Here is a 16,954-nt window from a genome sequence, read left to right as displayed (position 1 = left end):
ACAATGTCACGTCCCCGCGGCCCGGCCGCGCCGACGACGCAGAGCCGCCGGACGAGGGATTCCAGCAAGCGAGGCCGGGCCGATGCCAGGAAAACAGGGAAGCTACTCACTGCAACCCGATCTGCGCAAACCTCTTTCCCTGGCACGGCAGGAACAATCTGCCTCTGTCCCTCAATGAGCCACACGAGCGGCTGGATTTTTTCGGGCACAATGTGCCGGACAGAGGCTCGTCCCGCTGGCGCGCGTCCCCCTGCCACGCGAGGGGTGCTCCAGCTGGCCGCAGCGAGGGACGGACTGGTCTACTTGGACCAGTGGCACGAAACCCGCCGGGGGTCTAAGCGAACGGCTGGCCTTTGGCCCACGGCTGCGTCCAGAGAACAAGGACGTCCACGCAACATCTTCCACCGGGAAGGCACAGAAAACGCTTCCCGGATCCTACTGCATCCACAAATGGCAAGGAAGCTCCAGGAGGCAGAAGAAACGCAACTAAGGGAGGCCCTTTTCCTCGCCCTTCCAGCCAAGGGCCGTAATGCCCGTTTCCAGCTTCCACATTCCCAGTGGAAAGGGCAGAGGTCCGGATTTCCACCTACAAAGTGCAGGGAGCAAGAGGAAAGCAGTGCCGCTCACCTTGGGCCAGGCTGCCCCAAACGGGAGCGGGGAGACACAGCGCTCGGGTCATCGCACGCAGCCCAGGAGGCCACGCGCCAGGGCCTGAGCACGAAGCCTGGGGACACGGCAGCAGGTCGGGACGCGGGAAACCCGGCTCTTGTCCCGGGGACAGACGAGCTTCCCCCACGCTGTATTCTCCAGCCGCTTGCCTTCTCCGGGCAGTCAACCCCGCTCGCTATCCCGGAGCGGAGGAAGGCAACTTCCCGCAGGGATTTAAGAGACCGCTTGGCCGCCGCTGCCTGTGATCCGACTTCTATCAGTCTACGAGGAACCGAAACCCGCGGAGGGGGGCAGAAACGTTCCCCTCGCCCTCCCTGCCACCCCGGCCGCTCACACACAGCCTAGTCGCCGTCATTGCCACGAGTTTCAGTGCTTCATCCCTTCCCTCTCTCACGCCAAAAGCTCATCCCAAGAAAGACAGGTCAAAACAGAGGCTAATCCGGGTAAAACGCTCCCGACAGGCTCCTGCGACATGATAGCGGAAAGTTATTTAGCAGCAGAGGAACAAACCTGGTTATTTTTCCCTTCTAACTTTGGTGGTGTTTCCCCACCGCTGAGGTGCAGGATCGGTGCTGTCTGAGGCTGTACAGCTTGGTTTAGTTGAGCCGCTTCGGGGTTTTTCTCCCTCCTATAAGACGCAAAGCGCAGTCCCACGGCGGCGTGACCTTGCAGCCTGAACACGGGTAGGACACCTGGCTCCTCCGGGAAGCGGCAAGGCCCGCGACTCGGGGTCTCCTTTCCGACGCTCACGACACTACTGCCCACACCACGCGCTTCCTTGACCAGGGTTGTCAATCCCAACCCGCCCCGGGAAGCTCTTTGAAATCCCAGGGGAATAATTAGTGTGCCCAGGGTTAACGCCAGGCACCCAGGTTTGGTCCTAGGTGAGCGGCTGCACCAGCAGCCACTCCTCCTCCAGATCTGAGCTACCAGCAGATTCAATATGCAGGGAGGGCTGTCCGCAACCGCAGGCGGTCTGCATTTATTCTGTCCGAACGAATTAGCAAGAAAACACCTTTCCACCAGCTAGCTTCAACATCAGCTGCACCTGACAGCGAGAACACCCACATCAGGCAGATCCCGCTCGTACCCTTGAACGGTGCAGCCTGCGAGGAGGCAGGGCAGAAATCCCTCTGGATGTGGAAGCCAGGCCTGCGGTTTCCCAGCAAGAGCCGCTGGCGAGCAGCAAATGACACCCCCAAACCCAGCGGGGACTCCCCAGCCGCATCCCACCGCGGCGCTTTGCACCGAGAGGGCGCCTGCAAGGGGCTCGTCTCCGGCGCTCCCGAGAAACACCCCAGCGCTTGCGGCTGCTGCTCGGGTCTTCCCGACACGCGAGCCAACGCACTCCCGTTTGGCATCACCAGGGCATCGGCACGGCGCCGGCTCCGGGACACTCGCGGCCCCTCCTGCATTGCTCACACCGCCGTTTTGGAGGAACAGCCCCGGCTTTGGAGCAATTTGCTCAGGGACGACTCCACAGACGGGTCGCACGCGGGACATAACCTTCGCGACAGCAAGAACTCAAGGCTTAAAACCTGCAAAATTTCACGGCCAAAGGCCCTGCTAGCAGAGACGCAATTCCCCAAGATGTACGGGGGGGCCGTGTGATGCCAGCTGCCTGCCTGCAGCATGGCTGCAGCCCTTGCCACGCCACGCGCGCCCGTCTGCGGGTTCGCTTCAGTGCCTGCTCCTGGCCCTGCTGCCAGTTACGCTTGCAATTTTCACAGTAAAATTAATGTTTTGTAAAAGAAATTTTTGTTTACTTCAATGCTAATTTTACGCACCATCACCCTCCCTTCCCTCAACCATGCAAGTGCACAGATTGTTTCTTCAAATACATCAGACAATCCTACAATTAGAAAGGGCTGATAGTCTGGGCTGATTATGCTGAGATTTCAACCTGCAAATGCAGGTAGTGTTTCTCACCTGCAACACCGTGGCATCCGCTGCGGTGCATCCACGCTATCGCTCGCCCAGGGGGACCAACACCCAGCAGAGAGATCCAATTACCTGGAGAACCTACATACCGCACTAACGAGGAGTGCCAAATACAATTTGCACCCTCCGGCTGATCGGGGTTTGCAGCCGTCCAACCGAGATCCATATTTGCCTTAAAAGGGAGTGGCTCGGCCCTGCATTGCTCCAGCCGGCAGCGAAAGATCATGACGGTTTTAAGCAGCCCCAGCCTCCGTCAAGGAATTGCAGCTGGGTCCGGAAGGCGCTGCTGCGAGCGGCAGCCTTGCAGGCAGCAGCGCTGCGGCGTGCCGCGTGCCCGGCGCCCTGCGCTGGGCTTCATAAATAACCCGGAGGGCACGGGCTCCGCCGCCGGCTTGGAAAGGACCCAGAATCTCGCCAAAAAAACCGAAATCACAGCCTCCGACCCAAGCGGGGGCCGGCTGACGCCTCCCCTGCGCCGCAGGAGCGCCCGGGACCTTCCCGGCTCCTTCCGACGGGGGTGATTCCTCGCCTGCCGCTTCCTGCGGGCGAGCGGCGGTCTGCGGGGACCCTCCGCCCCGGGGGGGGCCGGGGGGGCCGCGAAGCCGGGCACCTGCCAGCGAGGTGCCGGTGCGCCGGGCGAGCGCTGCCAGGAGGGAAACGGCCGGGGAGAAGGGAGAGCATCACACTGTCCATCCCGCCAGCTCTAAATAAATAAAAATACCCTCTTACAGGCAACCCGAAAGCACAGAAACGATAACCCCAGCAGCGGAGAGCCCAGGGGGCGAACGGGAGCGAAGCCAAGCCTGGGCTGAGACCCCCCAGCTCGGTTTTACGGCGGGTCTGGAGAAGGGCAGGAGCGGGGACGGCTCCCAGGCGAGGCCGGGTCTGCTGCGGCCCGGGCGAGGGTCCGCGGCCCCCCCGGGCCTGGGGCCGCCGGGCGACTAGGCCCCGCTGCGGCCGGCGGCGGCGGGGGAAGCACAGGAAGTTGGACGGCTGGAAAGGGAAAAAGCCACCCGAGGCGGGGAGCGGGCTCGCTGCGGCCACTCGAACCCGAAAAAAACCCCCCAAAACAGGGGGGGAAAAAAGCGAAAATAAAAAGGGATGCGCATACCCCCCCCCCCGCCCCATCCGCTCCCGGCTGGGGGGGAACGCGGGGTCCCCCCCCACCCCCCGGGGGGGTATTTTGGGTGTCAAACCCGTCGCCCACCGGCCCACACGTCGAGAGGGCACCGTGGGGCGCGGTGTGGGGTGTGGGGGGGTCGGGGGGGACCCGGCGGGCTCCCCCCCCCCCCGCCGGCGGCACCTACCTGTCGAGGGCCGTCTGGGGAGGCCTGACGCTCATGGTTCCTGCGGCGACCCCCGGCGTGTCCCCGAGGCGGGGGGGGCCGCCCCCCCCTCTTCGAAACACCCCCCCGAGAAAAAAAAATTAAAAATAAAATAATTAAAACCTTCCCCCCCCCCCCCCTCCGCGGCCGCCGCCGCCGCCCGGTGCCTCGGCGGCGCTCAGGGGCCCGGCGGCCGCGAGTCCATCTTGAGCCGCCGCCGCCCCGCGCCCCGCTCAGCGCGGCCGCCCCGCCGGCCACATCCTCCGGCGGCGGCTCCGCGGCGCAATCTCGGCGGCGGCCGCGGCGGCCGGACCTGCGCGGCGGGAGGAGGAGGAGGGAGGAGGAGGAGGAGGAGGAGGAGGAGGAGGAGGAGGAGGAAGGGGGGGGACGGGAGGCAGCGAGGCGGCGCGGAGCCCCCTCCCTCCTTCCCTCGCCGCCGCCCCGGCTGACAGCGGCGGCGGGGCCGCCCTCACCTCCGCGCGGCCCCGGCCCGGCCCCGGCCCCGGCCCCGGCTCGGCCCCGGTGCGGTGCGGCGGCGGCGGCTCTGGGGCCGGCCGCGGGGAGAGGCCTAGCGGCCGCTCCCAATCCCCGGCCTCGCCCGGCCCCGCTGCCGGCCGGGGGGCAGCGCCGGCGGCGGCCTGCGGGCGCGGCCCGGTTGTGGGGGAGCCGCAGGCCCGGCTTGGTGTGGGGGGGCCTATAGACACAGCCCGGCCGTGGGGGGACCCACACACGGCCCAGGTGTGGGGCGACCTATAGACACAGCCCGGCCGTGGGGGGACCCACACACGGCCCAGGTGTGGGGCGACCTATAGACACAGCCCGGCCGTGGGGGGACCCACACACGGCCCAGGTGTGGGGCGACCTATAGACACAGCCCGGATGTGGGGGGACCCACACACGGCCCAGGTGTGGGGCGACCTATAGACACAGCCCGGCCGTGGGGGGACCCACACACGGCCCAGGTGTGGGGCGACCTATAGACACAGCCCGGCCGTGGGGGGACCCACACACGGCCCAGGTGTGGGGCGACCTATAGACACAGCCCGGCCGTGGGGGGACCCACACACGGCCCAGGTGTGGGGCGACCTATAGACACAGCCCGGATGTGGGGGGACCCACACACGGCCCAGGTGTGGGGCGACCTATAGACACAGCCTGGCTGTGGGGGACCTACCCATGACCTGGCTGGGGGGGGACCTGTAGACACTGCCCAGCTATGGGGGGACCCACAAGCAGCCCAGATGTGGGGGGACATATAGACACAGCCCAGCTATGGGGGGACCCACACACGACCTGGCTGTGGGGGGACATAGAAACACAATCTGGGTATGGGGGGACCTAGAGACACAGCCTGGGTAAGGGGGTGCCCACACGTAGCTCCGCTGTGGGGAGACCTATAGACACAGCCTGGCTATGGGGGGACCCACCCACAGCCCGGTTTTGGGGGGACATATAGACACAGTCCAGGTATGGGGGGACCCACACACAGTATGGGTGTGGGGGACATACAGACCCAGCCTGGGGACAGGGGGATGTACAGACACAGCCCAGCTGTGGGGCACCCACAGCCCCAATCCTGTTATGGGGGAGACCCACACACAACCCAGGTATGGGGGTACCTATAGGCACAGCTCGGCCATGGGGGGACCTATACGTATGGCCTGGGTGAAGGGGTGCCCACACACAGCCTGAGCATGGGGGACCCCCCCACACACACACAACCTGGCTGTGGGGGTACATATAGACACAATCTGGGTATGGGAGGATGTATAGACGCAGCCTGGGTAAGGGGGTAGCCCCATACAGCTGGGTTTGGAGGGATGCACATACGGCATGGCTGTGTGTGTGGGGGGGTGTATAGACACAGCCCAGCTGTGGGGAGACTTATACAAACGGTCTGGGTGTGGGGGAATGTATAGACACAGCCCAGCTGTGGGGAGACCCACAGGCACTGCCTGTGTGGGGGGAACATATAGGTATGGCCCTGGGTAAGGGGGCATCCATATACAGCCTGGCTGTGGGGGGACATATAGACACAATGCAGGTATGGGGGGACGTATAGACACAGCTTGGCTGTTGGGAGACCTCACACAGCCCAGCTGTGGGGGGACCCACAGACCCAGTCTGGTTATGGGGGGATGTATAGACACAGTTCAGGTAGGAGGGGGACCCAACATACAGCCCAGTTGTGGGGGGACATATAGATCCAGCCTGGGGAAAGGGGGACGTACAGATACAGCCCTGCTGTGGGGCACCCACAGCCCCAGTGCCGTTATGGGGGGACCCACACACGACCCAGGTATGGAGGGACCTATAGTCACAGCCTGGCTATGGGGGGACCCACACACGACTGGGGTATGGGAGGACCTATAGACACAGCTCAGCTATGGGGGGACCTACAGACACAGCCTGGCTATGGGGCACCCAGGCAGCCCAGCCATAGGGTCAGCCATACGTACAGCCCGGGCTTGGGGGGGCTGGGCTTCCTCCTCGGGCTCCCGCTGCCGCCGGGGGGGACACGGGCCCCGCGTCGCCCCGCTCCCCAGCCTGTCCTGCGCGTTGCCGGCACGCAGGCAGAAAAGCGAAAACGAAAATGAGCTCCGGCCCCTTTTCCGGGCATCCCGGCGAGCCGCCACCGCCGGCTCCCGCCTTCCCTCCCTGCTCCCGCCCGAGCCCTGCCCAGGGCGGAGGCGAACCCGCTTTCCTCAAAGAGCAGCACATTTGCACATTCGCATGTTTGCACACTTGCACGTTTGCCCGTTTGCACGCCCGAGCGGCACCGCGCTGCACACGCCTCTGCTTGGGTCTCCTTGCTTTTATCCTTGGCCCCCGCAGCGGCTCGGGAAGGGGCCGGGGGTGCTGGGGCGCCCCAGGAACGGAGCCCCCCCCCCCACACTAGGGGGGCTGCAGGGACCAGCCGGGCAGCCGGGGGGGCCCGACGGGCCAGGCTGGGCACCAATTGCCGGCCCCGGAGCCCCCCAGCAGCCCCCCGCGGTCGCCCCCCGTCGCCGGCCGGGCTTTCGCCCCGTGGCAGCTCTCCGTCGAGGCCTCCCCGGGCCGGCCCTCCTCTTCCTCGCCTTCCTCCCGGGGCCGCGGCTCGGGGGTGCTGGGTGGGAAGCCGGGGCGCAGGACGAAGACCGCCAACGCGGGGAGCCCGCCGGGGGGGCCCAGGGCCGGCAGCGGCCAGGGGAAGGCGGCCGGGAGGCCCGGGAGGCCGCAGGAGGCCGTGGGGCAGCAGGAGACCGCGGCGCCGAGCCCTGGGAGCGGGAGAGAGCCGGGAGCGCTGGGAGCACCGGGAGCCGGGTCCCGCAGCGATGCACCCCGGCACCCAGGGGTGCTGCCACGGCGCCCCGGGCTGCGCCCCGGCCCGCTCCCCTCGCTGCCCTCGGCTCCCGCAGGCTCCGGCGCCGGGCGCCCCGGCCTCCTCCCAGCTGCAGCCGCTGGGTGCTGCTGTGGGACCGGCGACGGAGCAGCTCCGGCTCCCCGGGCCCTGCCGGCCTGCGCTGGGGGGCTGAGCCCCACGGTGTCCCGCGCCGGCACCCTGCACCCCGCATCGCGCCCGCACCCCTCCCCGCGGTGCCCGCTCGCCCGCGGTGCCCGTGCATGCGAGAGCGTGCATGGAGCTGTGCATGCATGCAGAGCCCGGTGCATGCCTGCACCCCCCCCCCCACCGGGGGGTCACCGTCAGAGCCCCACGGGGTCCCCACGCGTGGGGCCAGCACTTACGGGTGCCGCCGGCCGCCTCCGCGTCCCCCGCGTCCCCCAGCTCCAGCCGCAGCCCCCGGGGCCAGGCGGGCGGCTCGGCCGCGCGGCTCAGCAGCGTGCGGTGCTGCAGGAGCTGCGGAGAGGAGGGGGCAGGTGGCAGCGCAGGGCGGGGGCCGCCCCGGACCCCCGGGCCCCCCCCGGGCAGCTACCTCGCTTGGCAGCCCGGGGGCCGCCGGCCAGGGCCCCCACGGCGCAGGGCAGCGGACGGGGACGAGCGTGCTGAGGTTGAACGCGTAGGTGAAGCGCTTGCCCTTGCTCTTGTGCAGGATGCGCTTGCTGTAGTAGTACCTGGGGGGGGCAAGGAGAGGGGGAGGTTTGCATGTGGAAGAGGGGTGAAACCCCCCCCGCGAGGGCTGGGAGCTGCGGGACGAGGCCCCCCCGGCCCCGCCGGCACCTGAGCGCCCGGCTCAGCTTGTCGTAGTTCATGCGGGGCTTGCCCTTGCGCCGGCCCCAGAGCCGCGCCACCGCCGCGGGGTCCCGGAGCACGAACTCGCCGCGCTCGCCCCGCTGCCAGGCGATGACATGGCCGAACTCCTCCCGCTGCAGCAGCTCCAGGAGGAAGCGCCAGAGCCGGGTCTGCCGCCCGCCGGGGCCGCGCTCGGCCTCGTGCGCCCGGGTGGGTGACGCCGGCCCTGCGGGCGAGCGGGGTGCTCAGCGCGGCGTGGGGTGCTCGGCCGGGGGCTGCCTGCGCCGCGGCCCGCTGGGCGCTCACCTGGGACCCCGCGGGAGCCGGGCAGGGTGGGCGCCGGGGTGGGCACGCAGCCCCGCTGCATCCCGCGGCCCTGCGGAGGCGGAGGGGGCCGGAGCCCCCGGGAGCACCCGGTGTCCGAAGGGATGCACCCGGTGTCCGAAGGGATGCACCCAGTGTCCAAAGGGATGCACCCAGTCTCCGAAGGGATGCACCCAATGCCTGGGGGGATGCACACAGGGTCCAGGGGGATGCACCCGCTGCCCGGGGGGATGCACCCAGTATCTGGGAAGATGCACCCACTGCCTGGAGGGATGCACCCACTTCCCAGGGGAATGCACCCGCTGCCTGGGGGGAAGCACCCAGTGCCCAGGGGGAAGCACCCAGTGCCTAGGAGGATGCACCCAGTGCCCGGGGCGATGCGGTGCTGCTGCGGGGCCTCCCCAGCCCAGCCGCACAGACCGCGCCGCTGTCCCTCACGGGGACGGTTGCATCCTGGCTCCCAGGGGTGTCCGGCATGGCAGCCTGCAGGGAGGGGACAGGGGACAGAGGGACGCCCCAGCGGCACTGCTGGCTCTCGCGGCGCTTTCCTTTCTTCTTCTCCCGGTGGAAATCCTGGCTAAAACCTGCGCTCGTGGTCCAGGCTTTCCTCTGCAACGACTGCATGTGCACACGGGTGAGCCTGCACCGCCGGGGCCTGCGTGCTCCGAGCCTGCGCTCCCGGCCGGCGGTGCCCTTCCCGGCGGTGCCCTTCCCGGCGGCGGTGCCGGCCCCGGCCCACGGCAGCTGGTCGCTCTGGGAGAGGGATCGCTGGAGCAGAGAGTCTAGAAAACAAACTGCCTCCCTCTGCCGAGCCCGGGGTCTCCCGTGGGCAGCAAGGAGCGTTTCCCCGTCTGAGATGGGAAGTTCTTCCCTCTCCCCAAAATGCAGTTAATTAAGGAAAACGCTCCCCCCTGCCCCGCTCCCAGTTCGCGGGACCTTCGTCTCTGCTCATGAGTCGCCGTTTCTCCTCTCCTCCCGGAGCGCCCAGGCGTTCCCGCACCCCAGAGACGGCCAGAGACGCCCCAGCCCCGGAGGCGGCCGGAGCCCCGGCCCGTCCGCTCTCACCTGCGATGTCCTCCGGGAATTTTATCCCACCTGGGAACGATTGCGCATGGACGGGGCCGGGCGAGAGCAACCGTCTGAGGGTCTTAGGGAGAATCGCCTTGATATATAAAGGAAGGGGAAGGGTTAAGCGTAAATCTTCTTACCCCCCCCCCCCCCCCCCCCCCGGCAGGGAATAGAGGGAGAGAGAAAGCGCTGGAAAGAGGAAGCGGGAGAGCGGGGCCGGGAGGTTTGGGGTTTTCCTGCGGCAGGTCCCTGGCGCGGCTCTGCCTCGGCCCTGCGCGCCGGCGGGGACCGCGGTGACGCCGAGGCCAATGCACGCAGCGGGGGCCAGCGAGGTCCCCCCGGCCCGGCCCGGCCCGGCGCGCGGCATCGCGTGGGAAAAATCACAGCGAGGCCCAGCTAGAAGGGTCACTTCCGAAAAATGGGTTATTTAAAGTCCCTCTCCGTCCCCGTCTCCCGCGGAAGGAGGGGGAATCGCCGCCCGCCGCCCGGGCTGGCACCCAAAGCAGCCCCGGACAACGCCGAAAGCGGCTTTCCAGGAAAAAACATTGTGAAAACTCTGAAAACAGAAAAACCCAACCGGGAGTGGAAAGCACCCAAAGACAAAAGAAGCCGGAGAAGCGACGTGGCTGGAAAGGACGGACGGGGCGCGAGAAGCCGGCCGGAGCGGCGCGACGGATGTGCCCGTCGGCGCGGAGGGGAAGCCGGTTTGGGCCGCGGGAGGGAAAACGCCGGCGGTGACTCATTCCCCGTCCCTGGGGCGCGGGACGAGGGCGCGACGCCCCGCGTGTGTTTATTTCCACAGGATTTGCAATTGGGTGAAAAACAGGGGAAAGCCGGGATGGGAGCGGGGGAAATGCTGCAACGGGAGAGCAAAACCCAGCGTGCCGCCACTCCGGGGCTGCTCACTGCGCCCGTCCTTCCCCTCCCGGCCCGGGGAGACGCGTTGCCGCCCCGGGGGGAGAGTTTCACCCGATCGGGGCCGGGCAAACACGGCCGTCTCTCCGGGGTGAGATTTGGCCGGATTCCTCCCCTTTATCTCTCCCAAATCCCGCTCCAATCTCCTTAGCCAGCCCGCCCGGGGCATTGCCGCGCCGAGCCCGCAGGGGTGAAGGGCCTGTTTGCTTAAAAGCAGTTAATGCTATTAAAACAAGCGGATTAGGGGCCATTGGAACAGCCAGGAGCCTCGGGGAGCCGAGCGGGGCTCCATCCCGGATCCATCCCCGTCCCCATCCCCTGAGCCAGGGAAGGGGCTGCCGGTGCCTGGAGCGTGGTCCCCGCGCGCGTCCCGGGCCTCGGCAGGCAGCGGGGTCCGGCAGGGCGATGCCGGGGCCGGGGCCCTGCTCCGTGTGGCATCCTGCGGCAGGGACCAGGCACCGCGCCCGCAGAGCCCTCGCCCGCCGCGGAGCTGCCGCCTCGACCGAGCATCCGCCGCCGCGCCGAGCCGGGCGGCCGCCTCCAAAGGGGAAAACCCAGCCCTGGATCCGCAGGGAGCGCCGGGGCGGCTGCATCCCCACGGGGTAACGTGGACCCACTCCGGTGCTGGACCCCGGCGCACTGAAACCGCCTGCCAGGGGAGGAAAGGCTCTTCCTCCTCCTCCTCCTCCTCCTCCTCGCGCCCCACAAGCCCTTTTGCACCGATCCCTCCCGGCGCAGCGGCTGGGCCCCGCAGGGACCCTCCGGTTGCACCAAGACCGAAAGGGGCAGGAGGGGGGTTGCACCGGGGCCTCGAGGCCTCTGCAAAACCCTCCCGGAGCCGAGCGACGGGGCGCGAAGCCCAGAGGCACCGCAACGCCGCCCGCCAGAGCCGCTTCGCCGGGGCCGCAGGCGCCGAGCTAACGCGAGCCCCGTTGCAACGCGCGTGGGGTGCCGGCGGCGGAGCACTGAGAAGCCCCGGCACGGCCGCAGCCCGTGGGCTCTGCTTGCATCCCCGCGGCGCCGGCGGGAAGGGGGCAGCCGGCCCCCGGCTCGACGTGGACGTGCACCGGCGGGTGCTTTGCATGAGCGGGTGCTTTGCACGGGGGCCGTCTCCCCGCAGCCCCCTCCACCGGCCGGATAAAGACGGGAGCAGCAAGGCCGGAGAATCAAATCCTGGGGTTGTTTTCTGGTTAAATCAGCCGGAGCTAACGTGGTGGAAAGTGGGTTGGGGGGGACGAGGGGGGGGGACGCGCGTGGGCACGGGGAGGTGCCGGGGAGCGCGAGACACGTGCGAGCCGGTGCCGGGGAGCCGCGACGGCAGCCGGCAGCCGAGCGTGGGAGCGGCCGCGGGGCCGGGGCAGCCAGGCCGGCACGTGCGCCCGCCCGGGCAGGAGCGACGTCGCGCCGAGCTGTCGGGTTCGTCCCACCGGCGGCGGGAGAAGGCGAGGGCGCTTCAGAGCCCGGCGTAGAGCCTCCCGCCCCTCCGCGCTGCCGCAGCCTCCTAAACGCCCAGGGGTTTCTCTGCTCCCACGTTTGGGTGGAGGTAAAGGGGGAACCCAAAGCACCGGTGCTGCTCCCACGTTCGCTGTTACACCCAAGCGGGAACATCCGCACAAAGAGCAAGCTGGGAATAGGGGTAAACGCGCAAAGCCTGGGTGCGGAGGGGAGCCCCAAACCCCGGCGGCTGGAGAAGGTGCAAAGGGACGGCGAGAAACTCCTGCAATCCCTCCTTTGCAATGCACAGGTTTATCCGCACCGTGCTAGAGCCGATGGGATGCGCTTGCACCCCGGCCAGGAAGAAGGAGCCGAGCCCCAGAGCCGCCGCGTGCACCTCGGCCTCGGCCCCGGGCTCCTGCCGGGATGCAGCCGCTGCAGCGGGACGCGCACCCGCCTCCGGGCCCTGGGAGCACCGCCGGAGCCAGGCAGAGGCTCCCCGGCAGCGCGGAGCCGTTGGGGCGGGCAGGCGTCCCGCGGGCGTAGCCGGCCCTGCCGCTGCCCACCCATTGCGACAGCGGCAGCCGCGGCGCCAGGGCCCCGGGCGCTGCACGCTTTGCCGAGCAAAGCGCCGCCCGGGCTCCCGCGCCTTGTTTTCCCTTTTTTTTTTTTCTCCTCCTTCTCCTCCCCTTAATTGGGAATAACAGCCTGGCCAACTCGTGCTCTGTTCAGACTTGAACGGCTCCGGAGAGGAGCCGAGCTCGCCGGGAGGAGCGGGGCTCCCCGGGGCGATTGCAAGCAGCCCGCGTGCTGCTGCGTCCCCCTTCCCGGGCCGAGCGCGCCGGGGTCGACGTGTCGCCTCTCGCGGGTTAATTCCCCCTCCCTGCCCACCTCCACCAGGAAACGATAAAAGGGAGAAATTAGGAAGGAAAAGGGGGAGCCCAGGCTGGAAGAGGGGTGCCGGGGCGAGGGCTGGGAGCTGCCACGTGTCGCGCTCCGGTCGCTGCAGCCCCTTCACGTCCCGTTAGCAGCAATGAAAGGTGACAGCGGCGGATCGATAGCAATCGTGGCGAGGGGCTCTGCGTAATAAACCCATTTCGCTCCCATTTCGACGCGCCCCATCCCTGTCCTGGGCTGCCCGGGCCGACCGCGGCCCCACGGGAAACGGGCCGGGAACGCCTGGCTCCAGGGGCATCGCGCCTTGTGCCGCTGGGATTGCTGCAGCAGGATTACACTGGGATTGCCGCGGCAGGAGCGGGGCTGGGGGTGGTTTTAATTGCCTGGCGTGAAAGCGGGTTGCAGAGGAGGCCGGGATTAGGCGCGAGACGCTCGGGGGGTTGCTGCTCCCCCAAAAGCGGGCTGCTCCCGCCGTCCCCGGGAACGCTGCTGGCCCGGGCTGGGGCAGAGGCCCAGGAAAGCCCCCGGCAGCGCTGCCCCTCCGCGGGCATGGGGAGAAGAACCAGTTTTCTCCCAAAAGAGGAGAAGAGGCACCAGGCGCAGGGAGGGGAAGCCCTGCGGGGCTGCCGGGCTTGCGGCGACTCGCTCCGCGGCGCGGGGCCACCCGGGCGTGCAGATGTCCTGACTCACGGCGCCGAGACCTCCCACGCGTCCAGCTGTGCCGAGGATCCCCCTGCCCGGCTGAGCCCGGCATCCAGGCGGCTTTCCTCCCCCAGGCTAAGAAAAAGCCCCACGGTGATTTCCCGCCCGTGGTACCAGGCCTGCCGCGATCCTGGCTCCCTGCGCGACGTCCCGGGGGGATGCACGGCCGAGGCAGGAGGTCCGGTCGCTCGCACCGGTCCCTGGCCCCGCGGTGCTCCCGCGATGCTCGGACGGTCTCGGCATCCCTCAGCCACCGTCACCGGCTCTGCCGGAGGCAGCAGCAGCAGCACGGGGGCCCTCGCCCGGCCTTGGAGTTGCCCCATTCCCGATGCATTTTTGCCTTTAGCATCAGGCGAACGAGGCCGCCTGCAAGCAGGAACGTGACCACCGTGGACAGCATCGGCCCTGGGCAACGTGGGGCAGGTTGGCAATGGGGAGGCCTTGACCGAGCGTGGGGCGACCCTCCGCCACCCCCGCCGGCTTCGAGGGGAAGGGGAAAACCTGCAGGGTTTTTTTCAATCTGTTTTGCTTTCCCGGGCACCAATTCACCCCTGCGGCTTTCCGCTGCAGCCAGCGCAGCTCGTCCTGGCTGCGTCCCACTGGCACCACGAGCCGAACTGCAAACGGCCCCATGCAGGGAGAAACGGGGAAAACCAAGCGATTTTGGGTGCGTTTTGGCAGCCGCCGTCTCCCCACCAGCTGAAGCCAGCGGCCGCCGCGGCTCTCCGCACCGGCCCCCCCGGGCGCCCCTCCGAAGCGGGGGACGGAGAGCCCGGCGCGCGGGAAGATAACGCGGCGTCCAAATGAGACCCGAGATAGAGCAATTACCCGGTCGATACGGGTGAAATGGAGCGATCTGACAGATCGATAGCCCCGTCCTCCCCCGCGGCCGGGCGGAGGGTGCGAACAGCAGCGGCTCTGGGGCGAGAGCACCCAAGGACACTCAGGGCTCCCTTGTTCACTGGGGTGGGGGGGATGAAAATCCCCCCCCTTTTTTTTTTCCTCCCCACTCGCCCCGGCCTTGCTCCAGGGAGCCCCAATTCACAGGTTTCCCCCCCCGCAAAAAACACCCTCCATCTCCAGGGGAAGCATCAGCACAATTCTGCATCGTTAAACCTCTGCTTTCAGGCAGCCTGGCTCCGCTTACGGAGGAGAAAAAGAAGGGAGGGAAGGCGGAAAGACGCGGAGGGGCTTTCCCAGCGCCCGAGGCTCCAAACTGCGGCTTCTGGCCGCACCGGCGGTGGGGAAGGAGGGGGGGCACCGGGCCGGGAGGGCTCCCCGCTGCCCCGCGCTGCCGGGCTGAGCTGGAGGGGGGTGAGCAGCCTCCTGATCTGCTCTACCATCAGCTCCCGGCTCCCAGAAAGAGCCGTTTTGGAAAACTGCTGCTTGGATTTTACTGGAAATTTCTCAAGATTAAGCCTCGGTTTTCCCGTTTGGGCCCAAAGCTGCCTTTATTTTCCCTGGAAAGCAGTCAGCGCTGTTACGGCAGTGTGGGTTTGCAGAGAAGCCCTTTTTCAGCTATCAAAAAAAAAATTGGAAAAGCCTCTGCAACACTGCGTATTTTTTTCCATCGTTTTCGTAGCTGCTTTCTTTTAGGGGAAGAGTTTTACCCTGCGTCTCCCCGCAGCGGGGAGGCCTCGGGCACTCGCCGTCTCGCAGCTCCCGCCGGAGCTCGGGCTCCCGCGTGCGAGGAAGGCGCCGAGGAGCCGCGTCGCCCGCGACCGCGACAGCTCAGAGGAGCCGGGAGGCGAAACGCGGCTCCGGCGCCGCTCCAGGTTTGCCTGCGTTTGGACGGGAAAACCCTGTTTCCTCCCGTCACCTTTGTTTGCCAGCTGGGTTTCGACGCGTGGAAATATTTTCCATCTCGGACCTTGTGAAACCAACACGTAAATAAAAATATTTGGCCGAGGGAGACTCAAAATACACAAGCAAGCATTTTGCAAACTTCCAAACAAGACCAGGTGTTGGGGAAAGTTATTAAACAACGAGACCAGCTGCTGGCACAGAAAGCCCTAAAAAGCTCCCAGATGCCCCCAAAAAGACAAGGTGCCCTGCATGGAGCAGCCCGGCACCGAGCAGCCCCTGCAACGGCGCAACGCAGCCAAAGCGCCCGCCGCCCCGCACGGCTCAGCTGCAGCTGACAGGGCTGCTAGCCTTAGCAGGGCTGAAAGTATTAATTAATAAATTAAAAAAAGAGGTTGAGGATTAGCTATCAGACCTTAGCACATGTGTCCTTGGAATTAATGCGTATTTAATTAAATATATAGTTCTTATTAGATTAATTGTGCTTTTAAGGCGCCGAATGGAAAAGCCTCTGCCAGCCAGCTCTGATCCCTCTGCGCACACGTCCATGGCGCAGGCCAAAAACCCAAGGCGAGGGCTGCTGCTGCTCGGGACGCAGCAAAGAGGGCTGGAAACGGGACCGCAGTGCAGGACGGCGGTGCCAGGAGCTCCATCCTCTAATCCCCCCCCGACACAGATCCTCCCACGCTAGGGAAGGAGCCCGGCTCCTCGTGCGCGTCCCCCTCCCCGCAAGCCCCTTTCCACAGTGGAAATACTAAAAAAACCAAGACACCTTTGGCAAAAGGCCTGGTCACCAGGCGAGAGCGCCGAGCTGATTTCAGGGTGTGGATTTAAGCCAGTTTTAGCTGAATCGAGTTCAAAACCGACTTGGCAGCGGTGCAGCTCACGAGCCGCTGCCGTGCAGCTGGGATCAGCTCGCCGGTCCCACGCGCTCCCCCGGCCCAGCGCCGCTCCGGGAGGGTCCGTCGGCCCGGCCAGCGCGGTGCCAGTGCCGCCGAGCACCCAGGTGCTGCTGCAGCTCGGACTTGGGGCGCTTCCGCCATGCAGACACCAAAGGGCTTAAAAATAGGTTAATCCCCCGCCTGACGAGGTGTGTCCATCCCAGCGGCACGCGGGAGGCTCCCGCGTGGCAGACGGCTAACAGAGTGGCTAATCACGGTCACGTTCGTGGAAATATTAATGCTGACAGTGATAAATGGCCGTGAACCACGAGCAAACCAGCCCTTCCTTTTTCCTCGGTTGTGCTGCTCTTCGGGAGATCCAGCACCGCCGCATCCCAAAGCCGAGGCGGCACCGGTTCGCGCCTCCCTGGCTCGCGCCCCTCGGCAAGGCTCTGCCCTCTGCCACCCCCGGAAAGCATCCTCTGCCGGGCCATCTCCCATCCCGAGCGACTGGCAGCTCTTAGGACCGTGGATGGCTTTTCCCTGGCTGCAAGCGCACCGGGACCATCCCCTTCCCGCTGCACCAAACCGGGAAGGAGCCTCCCGTTGGCACCTCCTGTCTCCGAGCCACCAAGCCCGACACATCGGGGCGGTTATTTGGGGAAGGAAACCTCGCTTGGCCAGGTCCGGCTGGCTGGGGAAAGCGAGTTTTCTCGAGAACGAACCCCATGGCGGAATTACAAGGAAATATGGAACCACGTTAACATCAGCTCCAAGATGCAGAAACACTCACAGCCGATCATGCCGCATTTTCCAACACACAA

The 16,954-nt window shown here is 66.9% G+C and overlaps 1 protein-coding gene across 4 annotated transcripts in view; it reads right to left on the bottom strand.

The window, feature by feature from the left end:
• ARHGEF11 (Rho guanine nucleotide exchange factor 11) overlaps nt 1–4,262 on the bottom strand; it is a 32,290-nt gene extending 28,028 nt beyond the window's left edge. For 3 of the 4 annotated variants that reach the window (XM_064498859.1, XM_064498860.1, XM_064498861.1), the window contains exon 1: nt 3,918–4,262. In XM_064498859.1, the coding sequence (XP_064354929.1) occupies nt 3,918–3,952 (35 nt within the window). In that variant the 5' untranslated portion in view covers nt 3,953–4,262. The remainder of the gene's footprint in view (nt 1–3,917) is intronic. The other variant, XM_064498862.1, reaches the window with a different exon arrangement.
• Nucleotides 4,263–16,954: the final 12,692 nt, after the last annotated feature.

Source organism: Dromaius novaehollandiae, chromosome 29 (assembly GCF_036370855.1).
Source record: "Dromaius novaehollandiae isolate bDroNov1 chromosome 29, bDroNov1.hap1, whole genome shotgun sequence".
Taxonomy (NCBI): Eukaryota; Metazoa; Chordata; class Aves; order Casuariiformes; family Dromaiidae; genus Dromaius; species Dromaius novaehollandiae.
The sequence above is the reverse complement of the archived record's forward strand: the minus strand, read 5'-3'. Positions and strand labels throughout refer to the sequence as shown.